This window comes from Ambystoma mexicanum, chromosome 5q, assembly GCF_040938575.1.
Source record: "Ambystoma mexicanum isolate Mex_15411 chromosome 5q, UKY_AmexF1_1, whole genome shotgun sequence".
NCBI lineage: Eukaryota > Metazoa > Chordata > Amphibia > Caudata > Ambystomatidae > Ambystoma > Ambystoma mexicanum.
The window spans coordinates 244,543,789-244,559,909 of NC_090933.1; the positions used below are offsets into that span (position 1 = coordinate 244,543,789).

The window sequence follows — 16,121 nt, forward strand, 5'->3', positions numbered from 1 at the left end:
GCCATGTATCGCCATGCCGCCCAGCTTCTATGTCCCGGTTTAGGGTAGACATTCTGTAGATGAAACTGTCGTGGGTGGAGCCTGGATAGTTGGCGTATACTGAGGTGATGATTCCCTTGGCATCACATGCTACCTGGGCGTTGATGGAATGCCAGTGCTTGCGGTTTCTATAGATGTGCTCAGTTGCCCTGGGGGGACGTAGAGCCACATGGGTGCAATCAATGGCACCTAGCACTTTGGGGAATTGTGCCACCCTGTAGAAGTCCTGGGCAACAGCCTGCCTTTCTGCAGGTGTTCTGGGCAGGTATATGTGCCTGCGGACTGATGGGCGTGCAGTGATGATGGCCAAGACCTGGTGTAGGCAGCGTGACTGCGTGGCCTGTGACACCCCCCCCACTATGGCACTTGTCCGCTGGAATGATCCAGTGGCCAGGAAGTGCAGTACATTGAGGACCTTCTCCAGGGGGCTGAGTGCTTGGGAGCACAGGGTGGTTGATGTGAGGTCATCCTCCCACTCACTGACCAGGTCGAGTATTATGTGAGGTGGAAACCTGTACCTCCCATACACATGGTCATCAGGCATTCCAAAAAGGCTGGTTCTGGGTGTAAATATTCTCGCCCGGACTATCCTCCTCCTCCTCCTGCGGTATCCCACGGCCACTGCTGTTAGGAACGGTATGTTCATCCTGGCGTCTGAGCTTGTTTGTTGTTTGCGTGCACTTTTATGCTGTGCGGGTGGACGTACGCCTACTTCCTGCTGGCGTACGTGTTTCCGGATTGGCCACGTTCGTTTTCATGAATACGTGTTGTAGGGGAGAGTGTAAAACTTCCCGCGCAGCCCAGCCCAATCGCGTGTGGAACTTCTTGCGCACCCCTGAAATACACGCACACGCTCCCCCAGGCCCGATCGCGTGTGAAACCACCCGCGAGCCCCTGAAATACACGCGCCCAGGCCAATCGCTTGTGGAACTTCTCGCGCACCCCTGAATTACACGCACACGCTCCCCCAGGCCCGATCGCGTGTGAAACCACCCGCGAGCCCCTGAAGTACACGCGCCCAGGCCAATCGCGTGTGGAACTTCTCGCGCACCCCTGAAATACACGCGCCCAGGCCAATCGCGTGTGGAACTTCTCGCGCACCCCTGTAATACACGCACACGCTCCCCCAGGCCCGATCGCGTGTGAAACCACCCGCGAGCCCCTGAAATACACGCGCCCAGGCCAATCGCGTGTGGAACTTCTCGCGCACCCCTGAATTACACGCAGACGCTCCCCCAGGGCCGATCGCGTGTGAAACCACCCGTGAGCCCCTGAAATACACGCGCCCAGGCCAATCGTGTGTGGAACTTCTCGCGCATCCCTGAAATAAATGCGCCCAGGCCAAACGCGTGTGGAACTTCTCGCGCACCCCTGTAATACACGCACACGCTCCCCCAGGCCCGATCGCGTGTGAAACCACCCGCGAGCCCCTGAAATACACGCACCCAGGCCAATCGCGTGTGGAACTTCTCGCGCACCTCTGAAATACACGCACCCAGGCCAATCGCGTGTGGAACTTCTCGCGCACCCCTGAAATACACGCACACGCTCCCCCAGGCCCGATCGCGTGTGAAACCACCCGCGAGCCCCTGAAATACACGCGCCCAGGCCAATCGCGTGTGGAACTTCTCGCGCACCTCTGAAATACACGCGCCCAGGCCAATCGTGTGTGTAACTTCTCGCGCACCCCTGAAATACACGCACACGCTCCCCCAGGCCCGATGGCGTGTGAAACCACCCGCGAACCCCTGAAATACACGCGCCCAGGCCAATCGCGTGTGGAACTTCTCGCGCACCCCTGAATTACACGCACACGCTCCCCCAGGCCCGATCGCGTGTGAAACCACCTGCGAGCCCCTGAAATACACGCGCCCAGGCCAATCGCGTGTGGAACTTCTCGCGCACCCCTGAAATACACGCGCCCAGGCCAATCGCGTGTGGAACTTCTCGCGCACCCCTGTAATACACGCACACGCTCCCCCAGGCCCGATCGCGTGTGAAACCACCCGCGAGCCCCTGAAATACACGCGCCCAGGCCAATCGCGTGTGGAACTTCTCGCGCACCTCTGAAATACACGCGCCCAGGCCAATCGCGTGTGGAACTTCTCGCGCACCCCTGAAATACACGCACACGCTCCCCTAGGCCGGATCGCGTGTGAAACCACCCGCGAGCCCCTGAAATACACGCGCCCAGGCCAATCGTGTGTGGAACTTCTCGCGCACCCCTGAATTACACGCACACGCTCCCCCAGGCCCGATCGCGTGTGAAACCACCCGCGAGCCCCTGAAATACACGCGCCCAGGCCAATCGCGTGTGGAACTTCTCGCGCACCCCTGTAATACACGCACACGCTCCCCCAGGCCCGATCCCATGTGAAACCACCCGCGAGCCCCTGAAATACACGCGCCCAGGCCAATCGCGTGTGGAACTTCTCGCGCACCTCTGAAATACACGCGCCCAGGCCAATCGCGTGTGGAACTTCTCACGCACCCCTGAAATACACGCACACGCTCCCCCAGGCCAGGTCGCGTGTGAAACTTCTCGCACTGGTACAGGGTTGGCGCAGCCCTTTGCGATGGTTTTGCGATCTTGATGGCTTTTCCTTGCGCGAGGGTGTTCTTGGGGACGTAACTGGCGCTGCTGCAGGGTTGCTGCGCCACTCTGCGCCACGTCTGCTTTTGGAGGTGGGAATCCATGAATACGCTGTGCGCGGAAATTGATTTTATCGCACGCGGCTGGCGCAGACATTCGCACAGGCACGCTTTGCGCCAGCCGCGTGCGACACTTTTGAGAGGAATTACATGAATCGGCCTGTAAGACTTCAGCAGAATAGCACTGCCTTGACAGACAAAGAAAAGAACAGCAAAAATGGCAACCAAAGACAACATGCTCAGGCGGCTACATATGCAGCAGTGAGGACTGGGGCCAGGTGAACTTACAGTGATAAGAACATGCATGTTCACGGTTAGAGAAAACATCTTATACCTTTAACAGGTTTAGGTTGCGATTGCTACAAATGCACGCTTTTGACGATTTCTGTGTTCATTGCGCTGAAAACGTCAGCACCTTTTCTTCCAAATGATTCATGGATTATTTGCGCCGAAAAAAACGGGATTTGTGCGCCATTCTGCCTGGTGCAAATAAGGGAAAAACTGTCAATTAGCATGGTTAAAAGCGGTCACCTGTGGGGACTCCAAAAACGCTTGCTTCAGAGACAGGTGCTGTAGTGTAGTCTTTCCCAGGTACAAGGCAGTCATGAGCACACACCACTGCAATATTATTTGTCTAAATGGTATTCACTCAAGCAATGCCCGAGAGTGGACTGAAAAGCAATGTGTGTGCTTGGATTGTGGGCGTCTTTATCCCAAGCCAACACACCTCTTTCCTGGTAAATGCCTGACCTGAACTATCATTACTGTGGTCCCCAGCCCTGTACGCAAGACTATGTACTTAAATGGTACTCATTTCACCTAGCTCTGAAGTATGAAAAAAAGACCCTCAGATGACTGACACGTGCTTGACTCTGGCCAGAGATCTATTGAGGTGCAAGACTGGCATACAATCTCACAATTACCCAGATCAGCTGTACATATTTTACCTACTCCAGAGGATAAAAGGCTGAGTTGTCCCAACCTAGATGTGACCCTCTGATCTGCAGGTTATCCACAAATCCTTAGCAACAGGTACATTAACCTAGTGTGATATCCTGCTGCAGAGTTTCATGATGATATGATATGATATGGCATTTACAACGTGCCTATGCACAAGTGTTTCAAGGCGCAACGAGGCATGGGAGGGGAAACAGAAGGAAGACAGAGGCAACGAGCCTACAAGGCCAGGTGACATTGAGATTGCACAAGTGCAAGGGAGGGGGGAAGGGGTAAAGTGTGGAGGGAAAGGGAAGGGGCTAGTGCAGTCCATAGGATAACAGTCTTAGCTGAATAACACTCACAGAGGCCCTGGCCCCCCTATGTAGCCTCACCACACGTCCCTGCCTCCCCCTCTCTCCTCCTGCAGGCTTTCCTCCAGTAGAAGTTCTCATTTAAATGTGTCCTTTTTTAAGGGAGTTCCCGATGCTGCCCGAACCTTCTCTGGACATTCAAGGTACCAAAAGGAGATGTATGCAGATTTGACCTGAATGAAATATTTGCAAGACCTGCATACCAACCCACTTCTCACTTGGACATGTGTGATGGCCTATGACCCGCTTCCTGAAATGTTTGCCAAGATTTGACGATAACCCATATGGAAAAACATGGAGTGAGTCCTCTTGGATGAATTCACCTCGCATCTCCATGCAAAGGTATCTCACTGTACACAAACATGGCACGTGTCTATTTAATGTTCAAACACGTTATCAGGGATCCATGTATATCGATCTACTGGGGGGCTGAAAAGAACAGGAACTCAATGATACAGTTGGACCATAGCACTGTATCGCCTCGTTTGAGGTCAATATTGTCCTATGAACACCCACAAACATATGCCAAACCTATGCTCATGAGTTTTAAATGGACCAAACTTGAGCCTCAGTTACACTGGAAGCGGGGTTTGAAAGGTTTAATGTTTCGGTACATTTTCTGCACTTTCCAGTTGTCTAAATGTTGTTTTATTGACAACTAAGAGCGAGAGCCACAAAATTCAATGAGTCCATAGCCAGAGGTCTGACCTGATCGGGATGCATCCTATTAATTGCCAAATCCTAATCTTGAGAAATGTGCTACGTTAAGAAGCCCAAGGTTCACCCTCGAAACACAGGTCGCTCACCCCTGCCAGGAAGTCACTGCCCAATGCCAAACAGCAGTTTACAGCCCGCTGGGCTCGCATAATCTGAAAACGGATAATGGATCGCAGCCGCTACCTGCCTCCATCAGGTACAACAGGGTGACCCAGAGGTTAAATAATGATAATGATGTGCTATTTATATAGCGCCTTTATCCAAAGCGCTTTATAGATCACATATTTACGTACAATATCACCCAACCAAAATTGGTACATACTTATCGACCTCGAAGGATGAAAGGTTGAGTTAGCCTTGCCGAGATTCGAACTTGTGACCTGCAGATCACGATCAGATCGCAGCAGTGAGCGCTCAACCCGATGAGCTATCTTACCGGATTTTAAATACCCCCTAATACTGAACCAAAACGCAGCGCAAACCTGCCCACCACCTTAATAGATGCAATTGTGTCAGGGCGATCATTCTCATAAACACCTAATTGGCTAAACTGATATCTCATCACATAGCCACTAATGCGAGACACTCAATGCGTTATTCAGAATGCTCTCAGAATGATTGTCATTTAATGGAGTTTTGTTTCATTGACTTTCAGTTAGCATGCTGCGCCTCCCTTATGAACCCGTCTTCATGGCGATTTCCACAAGAGCGAAGGCTACGGAGCACAAGAAAAAAGGCCAAACAAGGAGGAAAAAAAATCAAATCCAATGTTCACTGATTCGCTTTCAGGGGTTAGTGGTAGCCAGTGCTTAAAGTGGGCTGGGGCCTGCCGGGGCCTGGCCCCGGCAGTCTCCAAAAAGTGGGACTGAGCCGAGGCCCTGCCGGGGCCCCTGTCCTACCACAACATTGGTGGGATGCATTAACCCGTCGCGGCCGCAGCAGCAGCCGCGACGGGATGATGCAACTGCAATGAAGTCAGGCGAGCTGACAGAAGTGGCTTCCGTCAGTCATAGTAACTGCATCTGGTGACCCCTCGCGCGAGAGGTCACCAGAGGCAGTTACTGTCCCTAGGTTCCCCAGGTTCGCAGAGGGTCTTTAACCCTCGGCGAACCTGGGGATTCCTCGACATATTTCGAGGTTTATAAAAGATGGCTTTGAAAGTACACATTTCAAGCCATCTTTTATAAAGCTTTGCCGACAGATAATTTTGTCCGCAGTCAAAGCTTTATAAAAGATGGCTTGAATTGTGTACTTTCAAAGCCATCTTTTATAAAGCTTTGCCGACAGATAATTTTGTCCGTAGTCAAAGCTTTATAAAAGATGGCTTGAATTGTGTACTTTCAAAGCCATCTTTTATAAACCTGAAATGTTTAAAAAAGATGGCCTGAAAACTAGGCACACCGTAGGGTATGCACACAAATGTATATAAATGTTATATATTTGTGTGCGTACCTTACTATGGTTTGTGTACTTTGCAAGCCATCTTTTATAAGCGTAGAAATATGTTACATATTTCTATATTTAGAAAAGATGGCTTGCATTGTACACAAACCATAGTAAGGCACACATACAAATATATAACATTTATATATATTTGTGTGTATACCCTACGATTTGCGTACTTTTTAGGCCACACACCTCCCACAAGCCACGCCCCCAAATGAGCCCCGCCCCTTCGATTTCTTACCCCACTTAAAGCCCTGGTGGTAGCATTGATGCCTCTGGGAAGGAAAAAAGTAGTACAAATTCAAATGGCAGCTTTCACACTACAGCCGCCACCCAGGAATGGCGTGGAATGAATGAGACTGGCACACTGCTTGCAGCACTCAAGCAAGGCTATTCTGGGGTGCAGTGTATGGGGAAAGCCATGAGCCGTAGGAAATAAAAGGCAGAGAGTGTACCTCAGTCTGCACCATGTTGACTCTCCGCGACCGAAGCTCCCTCACGCAGTTGTAGATGTCTACGACGCCTTCCCTATCTGCCATATCCAGCATAATGTCAATGACGATGAAGCAACCCGTTCGACCAGCTCCAGCACTAGGAGGAAAGGACCATTTTAGCGCCATAAGGGATCACAGAGAATCGACGGTTTCCCTTAATGAATGACATGCCAAACCCACCCACACCATTCACTCCCGCTATGGGTCGCCTGGTTCTTCAATAGTTGACCATCCATATGTAACCGCACTCCACTTATGTTAACCGTTCATAACTACCACCAGCCTCTTGCATCAGATTACACATTCTTCTAGTATTTGGTCCTCCAGCATACATATTCATTGAGGAATGCACACGCCACATTTTCAAACACAGAACCCAGTCACATATTTTAATACAAGGTAGCATAAAACCCTTGGGGGTTAATTATGTTCTTATATTCTGTACCTGCAGTGTACAACCAGAGGACCTGAGTTGGGAGGGCTCTTAGACTTGACCTGCCGTACAAAGCCTAGCAGTCCTGTGGCGTGGTACGGTACTCCGTGATCGGGCCAGCCCGTGAAGTGAAACTGGCGGATTTCTCGGATCTCGTGGGCACCTCTCTGTGAATGTGTAAAAACGAAGAGAACACTTGATTAAAGTACAAAGTTTCTAAAAACATTGAAATGTTGGACAGGTCATAAGGATGGGCAGAACTTCTAACAGCATCATGGCACATTTCCATTGTGATAAAGTTCAGTGTGTGTAGCCCAGAGGGCGCTTTACTGCGATTCCACTTGATAAAGCCCTTGCGATGAACGCAGACGTAACATTTGCAAGTTCTTGCAATACTGAGGAGCCATAAAAGAAAATTGTCGCATGTAGAAGCCATGCCACTTTTTCACTCAATACGGAGGTCAATGTCCAGGCACCCATTTTAAGATGCGTAGCATTGATCGAAATCTATGGATGCAACTGAGCAAAGGACATTTTACAACAAGGAAGGATAGCTCAGGGCCAGCAAATGTGTCTGGGAAACAAGACAACTCGGTGCAACACAGGTTCGAATCCCGATCCTGTGCTTAGAAACCACTCGTTGATATTAAGCGTGTTATAAAAGAACAATTACTATTATTAACATGGAGTCATCACATTAGGAAAAGAAATGCAAAGGGCAGTGCAACTAAGTAGATTGAGAAAAACTGAAACCATGACCCTTTACTGTGAAAGTAATTTGCAACATTCATTTTTTGGGATTTAGTTGCAAAAGGAGATTTGACTTGAAAATTGGGGCAGACCTAGTTTGTTGAACACACAGTACACTGTTGGAGGTAACACACTACTTTGTATGTACACACTGCATCCCACAGTCCATTCTATATTCCACTATTGAATTCTACAATAGCAAACTTGCTGAATGTTGCAAGGTAGGTAAAGGCTTCAAGCACTCACACTCACGGAAGAAAATATAAGTGCTCAAAGGTTGCACTTCTATTGTGAGCGGTTATATCCAATTAAATGAAACACACCTAGAACCAACATGGATCACAGGGCCATTTCCCATTCCTCCAGACAATCGCCTCACGACTCACATTTCAGTCTCTATGTCACTGACATTGTAGAAGCGGATTGGAGGGTTCTGAAGTACAAATAATGGCGCATTACCTGTGGGGGAGGCAGAAATGGTGTTCTGGTTAAACTAAAGCAGCAGATGGAGGAGAAGGGCCATTAACTCCTGTTATTGTCCACCCTTGGGTGGCGAGGCCATTATGATACGGCCATGACAACCACTATGTCACAGAGCGCCTGAGTTGACAAGCATCAACTGACTGGACAGTTGGAGAAGTTTCTTGCAACTGTGGAGCGACATCCGGGTGAATCAGGAAGACACAGAGCATGCGCACAGAAAGGTATGTGGGGATGGAAGCAGAAGCAGGCCTTGTTCCACTGTTTAAGGTCCGTTTCTAACTGTTTACAATGCAACTGCCAGCTTTCCAATATTATAATTTAACGATAAAGCTCAAGGTGGCGGGCTGTACTGACCAGTAATGGCCTGCAAGGCTGAGGTCATGCCTAGTCTCTTGGCTCAGGCTGCTACCAGGTGTGTAAGACCGGTACTGGCCCATACAGCCTGCGCCCCAGGAAATGATAGTCATCGTTAACCTTGGGTGGCATCTGGGCTACTCAGGGGCCATTTCTTTCAGAGAATAAAAGTACAAATATGATGACTGCCATGGAAAAGGGGGAGCCTTGTGAAACAGAGGCCTCATATTGTCCTACACCAAGCCTAAAGAGAAAAAGACAAAAGACTCCTTAATTGTAAAAATGGCGTACTTTCTATTGAAGCTTTTCTTCTGCCACCTTGTACTTTCTATTGAAACTTTTCTTCTGCTGCCTTCTCGTGGACTTGGCTGCAGCTGCTGGTGCGGGCTATGCACGCTTCAATAGAAAATGGAGTCACATCTTTCTGGCCTGTCTGGAAATAGCCACGCCCACTGATCCCTCAGATTTCATTCGAGGATGCCAAGGGTCAGGGATACCAAGACAACAACAGGGGTCGCAGCTGGTCCCCCTGGCAACCACTAAATTAGGTCTGTGACTCCTAGGTGTCCCAAGTGAGAGAGGTTCCTGGAAGTGGCTTTAAACGCTCTCATTCATCATGGTGTGGGCAGGCTTTTCAATTCTAGAAGGTGGTGCTCAGACACTGGAGAGAGTTCAGTCCATGCTCTGTAGTTTATTTTACGATATGTTTGCACATCTGAGTCTCCATGTATTGGATAAGATAATGTCCAAATTGAAAAGGGTACTCCAGAAATGAAGGCCTGCGCATAGATGATTTCATAGTATCATTTGATTTGTAATGTGTATTGAGAGAAACCCCAGCTCCAGGAAGCAATGGAGCACTGAAGGGTCAGTTTTCAGGGTACGCAGCAAACATTGCACAGTCACGAGAGACACATTGGAGAAAAAGAAGATCTACAACTGTTCAGAAGATGGCTGGATAAGTGAAAGGAAAGAAGTCTAGGAGGATAGAACATTCTCACACAATATTGTGAGAGCTGGCAACGACAAACCTCCAGTGACCATCAAGGTGACTGGCTTATTGCAGAGATTGATCTCAGCTTAGGCTATGTTCAGTGGACAAGCTGCATGATCTCAGTTGTGGCTCTGAACAGGTGTCAATGCAGTTGGTCAGAATTGGATCATTTCTCTGCACCTTATTATATTGGGGGATTTCATCTTGCCACTCAACCCTGAGAAATGTTGCTGCAGGATCCTAGATTATTAAGCGTCAATGTTCAATTGAATGGATGCATGCACTGAATCATGCATTTCTTTAGGAAACTGCAGCCCTTTTGCTTTATGTAATACGGACATATGGCGCAGTATCTAAAATGATGTTTTTTTTCTTCTTTTTTTTCTTCTAATGGACCAACCCAGGTGCTGATCCGCTGTAGTTCAATATCTCACTGTTCCTCTTAGTTCTGGCCAACGTTTAGCCACATTGGGGGTTACATTTCCGAGCTATTCAAGAATTACACACCAATAACATAATTTTAAGTCTGTTAAAATATGCTTTTTTGTTATTGAATGGGGATAAATTGACTCATTACCTCTATTTCACCTGAATGACAAATATCAAGTGCTAGATTAAATAAAAGAATGATTTTAAAACACCACTTACCTTTTCTACTGCAAAGGTTCGGATCACATACTCTGCCAGGAGCTCTGTTTCTATTAAGGTAACTTTCATATCTTTGTAGATTTCCGTGTCGTCGGGCCAGTATTTGCAGCACTTGACCTTTGAGAAACGGGGAAATACTTGTTACTGTTATGTTGTCCATTTCTTGAGTTCTGCACCCTAGATACATTTGTCATCATTGCTCACACACTGCACGCTTGCATAATTTGCATTTCAACTTCTAACTTGCAGGCACCACAAGCGAGCGCACACAAGGATAACAGCGTATATGTCTATCCAGGGTAATTTCTGAATCGGAGTTAGCGTCAATTAGCGCATGGAGCTTGTTACTGACCTCCAAGCCAATCTGAATGTTCAGAGTGCAGTCAATAACTACAGGTATTGCTTTTATTACCCCATGACTGCTTGAGTGAGCGGGCAGGGTGAAGTGGCGCGTGACGGTGGTGCCATAGGGTACCAAAACTGAAAGGTGGAAAAACGCTAGCCTGAGCATACATGTAGCTGCGCTTTTGAAGCCACTGAGAAATAAAGGAAGGACATATATTGCCCATTCCCCCAGCCTCTCCATCATCTGCTGCCTTCACCCACCTTCCTGGATTGCCTGCCAGTTCCCGCTGGGCCTCTGCGTTCGCGGGATCTATGTGTGTTGGTCGAATTTTAAAAGTTCAAATACATTTTTACCACATTTTTTACAACCGATTTTTACCACAAAATGTAGGGGAAACCGCTGCACTGCCCCTTTGCCCCCTCCCCTACTATATTGCCTGACCCCAACCCACCATCTACCTCTGTGCAGTAACCGCATCGGTAAAAGAGCACAATTGAACGCCATCAGAGTATCCCAAGTGGCCTAGCGGATGGTCCATCTAATATGCAGGGGTCTTGCTAGGTCTGGAAAAGATCCAGGGCTATGCTAATTTCGGGACTGTCAGGACTTGAGGCTAGCTAGCCTTTTGATTGTAGCCCCTGAGTTTCTATCCAGGGCTACAACCAAAAAACCCAGGGCTGTTGCCCCTTTAACCCCCACCTAGAAACGCCTCTGCTAATATGGCACCAAGCTGCACATCGAAAATAAAAGGTGCATTATTTTTTCGGTGTATCTTTCGCTACATTGTTGTTTCCATAATGTGTTACAGCCCCGGTTTGTCGTCAAGTGTCTCCTTAGAGGTCACCAGCGTGGCCTGTTTCCTCTCGCCACAAAGGTCAAACAGTTACGCACTCCCGCAACCCGTCACTCTGAAAGCAACGCGTGGCCCGCCCAAAGCATTCCCTGCGCCCAAGCATTCAAAGAAAAAAAGGAACACTTTAAACCTCTGAAGTACCACCCACACGCCTAAAACTTCGCGATTGACTTGTAACAGCTTCCATTGTGTGAAGTGCGTTGCACAGGACAAACGCGCCATTTTTTTTTCTGTCAAGAAACGAAAAGCAATATTCGTTCAAGAGGGCAAAATGAAATCTCCCTGACTGACTGTCATTTTTTCCCTCAGAGTTCCTTTGTTTGGAAGCCACTAAGCTGATAGTCCTGCTGTGCCGCACGGCGAACAATAGGCCCCTGGTTTAGTGCCATCCCTGGTGCATTCGTGAAGGAGCAATTTATCCTAATAGCTTTCATGCGAGCAGAGAGCAGCAAAACGCAGAAAGGAATTCTGCTGAAATACATATTTCCGCCGTCACGTGACTTCTTTAATTGTGCTCAACACTCTGGAAGGCTTGCCAGAGTCCCCAAAGACAGAGAGATGGAAAATGCTGGCGGTCCCGAAATGCCGAAAATCAAGGCTTCCTCGATTCATATTAAGGAAATGGGTTTCCTTGAAAGTCAAGTCATTGGAGAGGCTATATAGATTTACCTCAGACAACACATAGTGAAGTGTGATTGGCAGCTTAACCCGTCTAGGCAAAGGATATATAATTGTAGAGCGTGGTACTCAAGGGGCCCACAGACGGTGACAGACCCCAGGTGTTCAGGATAACCAGTGACTAGGTAAATAGCAAGTGTTCAGATGTATTTATTCTGTGCGGATAACCTGAAAGCACAGAGTCGGGTTTGGCTCTTGTGGAACAAACTTGGGGAGCCTTGCTGCAGAATGACAGCACCCCTCAGTGCTGATTTAATGTCCTTCTGTCTGTTTTCCAATGCCCTCTGTGCATTTCGCCACCATGCAAGAAAGCTCCAGAGCAAGTTAAGACTATGGACTTAATTGCGAGTTCGGCGGTGTGCTAAAAGAGGAGTGATCATTCTTTACCGCCTCTTTTTTTTGGCGGTCACAGAATTACTGCCATTTTCACTGCACCGCTGAATTCATGAATTTGACCTTGAAGTGGAGAATCTACCTCTAGCATCAAGCAAGAGGAATAGAAAAGATGTGTGGGAGCCCCTCTACTGAGAACGAACATGGGTCAAATACCCTGTTCCATGGAATGTGTTCCACTCAGGAGGGTTTACAGCCACGTTTTATCTCACTGCACCCTCCACAGAGGAGAAACAACCATTTGCATATCAGTCTTTGTCCCACCCACCTGGGCAGTTCAGCACCGAACTGCTAGGCAATTCTTCTCTGAACAAGAGTACCATCAGCAACACCAGACACATGTTTCGGCCTTGTTGGGCTTCCTCAGTGAGGTGAAGCTGAGCCTCTCTTAGGCATAGTTAGCAACAGGTCCACGTCTGGATTACCCCTACTTACTTCAGGTGAAAACCAAAGTTTTACAAAATTGAAAAGGTGCGTCTGTATCCTGTTCCGCATTGCAGCGAAGACGTGTCTTGCCGACTCATCTCGCGGCAGACAGCTCACGGGTGGAGAGTGAGTCGGAAAGTATGACTCAGCGCCGTCGAAGCAGACTAACAAGCTACGAGACCGCTTTTGAAAACTCGGCCACGTTGACAAACTAGCAAATCATAGTCTAGCAAATATATCCCTGTTCCGGAGTTATCACGGCTTCCTCCGCTTCACGACATATGACCACACCAAACGCTTGAGAAAATGCGTACCGGCAAGATCCCAGATTCACAGCCCTGATGAAGGCGGACCCAACCCCTAACCACTACCGCCGAAACGTGACAACTACAGGGAACAGTAACTTACCTGTAAAGCCATTCCTACCTACCAACTTTGGATCACGTTGGCTAACAACCAGATATCTTGTCCAAAAAGACCCTGCACAACTTATGGACCTTTTGAAGAAAGGACCCCTGTTGCATTTGATCGATTAGCAAAATCACATGCACTATATAAACCTATTCATGGACAAATGCTGAAATCTCTTTCATCCCAGAATAATGAACTTGAATTATCACACAAAGTGTTGTTTGTATATGTTTATTGTTTCATTGTTTCATTTACAGTAATTGCTGAAAAATCGACTTCACTCATTTTGTTTATTGTCTTTTGTTAATTATAAATAACTAATCAGAAGAGCCATATGTTATTTTTTTCTGCACTGACTCTCTTCAGTCACTCACTTTACAAAGCAGTAAAACACTCTTTATGTACATCGTATTATTTTCATGTTTAGAGACTGTAATAATGTATACCCACAGACAGATTCACTCCGTGATTACCTATAATTAGGCAACACATTTTCTGTTTTTACAAGTAATTCAAGAAAACAGGCCTAGCAGCTGCATGGCTTGTCTCTCTTGAATACCTGGTGGTTACCAAAATCCAGTGAAGGTACACCTCTAGTTTCATAGAGTCTGAGCCCCTCTTCTGAGAACGAACATGGGTCAAATACCCTGTTCTATGGAATTTCTTCCACTCAGGAGGGTGTACACGTGGTGTCTAGTCAAATGGTCGACAGACAAATGGTTGACACAATTTGGTCGACAGGTCAAATGATCGAATTTTTTTTTAGTTATATATATTTTTTTAGGTTTTCGTTTAGAGAAAAAAAGTTGTTTTTAGCAAAAAAAGGGGTTTGGGGGGAACCCCCCCCAAAAAAAGTGAAAAAACAAAAAAAAAATTCAATCATTTGACCTGTCGACCTTTTGGTGTCGACCATTTGTCCTGTCGACCATTTAGATTCGACCATTTGACCTACAACCTGTACACGTTTTAGCCTAGGATTTTGGTGCTGGACTGCCCTTGTGGGTGGGACAAAGACTGATATGCAAATGGATATTTCTCCTCTGTGAGCTAAAACGCGGTTGTAGACTCTCCTGAAAGGAATACATTACACAAAACCGGGTATTTGACCTATGTTGCTTCTCATGAGAGGGGCTCCCACACTCCTTTTCATGCTAGGGGTATATACTCCACTTTAAGGCCAAAGATCGGAAGAATTACAGCTTGTGATAACTCCACCAAAATCCCGCAGGAGTAATATGAACTGGGGATTTACACTGCCCTTCCGCCATTTGCAATCCCACGGTGAGCCCATGAGTGGCAGTAATGGTAAATGAGTTTGGACATAATTAGGCAGATTTACCATCAAATTACTGTCCAACTCGTAATGAAGTGCTATGGATTTAATAATTAAATAGCTATAAATCCATAATAGGCCCAATCTTGTTTAATTTAAGGTGCTACAAAGGTGCCAGGGTGGGGGGATACCCCAATTGCTCTTCAGAGCGCAAAGGCTAACCAATGTAGGAAAGAGGAGAATGTTAAAGTCCGCGGGGAGCAAAATGCCACTATGCAAAGGTACAAAATCCCTTCAAACATGGCCAAGGCATTCAATCACCAGTCTGTAGTAAAGTACACATTTCCACAACTAGCCCCAGACATTAATGCCACAGGCAAGGAAGCCCTGTTAGCACAAAAGGCACTCATCTGAAAAAATAGATCTGGGGAAGATATTTCTTACTTTGAAAGCTAAATTCCTCCATCTTCAATGTTGTGGCTCCGCGAGCATCATGGAAACGTTTCCAAAAGATAGATCTTCTATGTATAACTCACCGATTCCAGTAACTTCGCTACTCATAGGCCCAACATTCACAGCAAATGGTAGCACAGTCATCTCACAGACGGTTCCAAAAACCTCTGGTAAGATTCACGCACAGCCAACCGACAAAACCCAGACAGCCTTTCTGGGAACCTCACCTATCGCTGCTACTTTGTCTGTTACCCCAGATAGGCTAAACTCTTCTAGTCCTCTTCATAGGCACAGTATAAACCAGTGCCTCATTCTTAGGGTTCACATCAAACTGTGGGAACGCTTTACTTTTCTGGAGTGTGCTTCTAGCACGCAGGGCCATATGCCTGCAGTTGTTTCAAGCCACAGCATCTGGGGTTCAAACCATTTGTCCTGCGCGAGGCAGATCTCCGAACCAGGCCTGCCATTGCATATATATGCAGAGTGTGCCTCGAGTACCTGCACAGTCCTAACTTCCCATTCATTGTGGCATGGCACGCATAGACTTTGCATGTGCACTAGCTCTTCAATCCACGTTTCTCTGGTGGATGCATTGTGGCGGCCGTGCTTACAGCGGGAAAAGGCGCGGTGTCCAGGTACCGTGCAGACTCTGGTAAGGGTAAGAAAATGCTTCCTCCTGGGTACACCCATTTGAAGAAGGCCATGGGAGAAAAAAAACAAAGGCCATGGGAGAATTTTACCAAAAGCATAGACCTAGTGGAAACTACCTCCCATTACTTTTCACCTATCACAGAAAAGTGACATCACATGATCCCCGAATTAGACGATTTCATAGTATACGTTTTCTTTTTAAACAGCAGGCTTTAAAAATGTATGGAAATACTCCTCTGTTGCTCGGAGGCAAAAACTCACACTATTAACATTAGAAAAAACTAAAAGCGTGCATACTTCTAACACACCAGAAATCG

General features: G+C 47.4%; 1 protein-coding gene across 15 annotated transcripts in view; it reads right to left on the minus strand.

Annotated features, from left to right (window-relative positions):
* PTPRM (protein tyrosine phosphatase receptor type M) overlaps nucleotides 1-16,121 on the minus strand; it is a 2,094,608-nt gene that overhangs the window by 104,610 nt on the left and 1,973,877 nt on the right. For all 15 annotated transcript variants that reach the window (XM_069620757.1, XM_069620755.1, XM_069620756.1 and 12 more), the window contains 3 exons: nucleotides 10,321-10,437; nucleotides 7,104-7,258; nucleotides 6,620-6,755 (listed from right to left, as the gene is read on the minus strand). In XM_069620757.1, coding sequence (XP_069476858.1) covers nucleotides 6,620-6,755; nucleotides 7,104-7,258; nucleotides 10,321-10,437 — 408 coding nt within the window. The remainder of the gene's footprint in view (nucleotides 1-6,619; nucleotides 6,756-7,103; nucleotides 7,259-10,320; nucleotides 10,438-16,121) is intronic.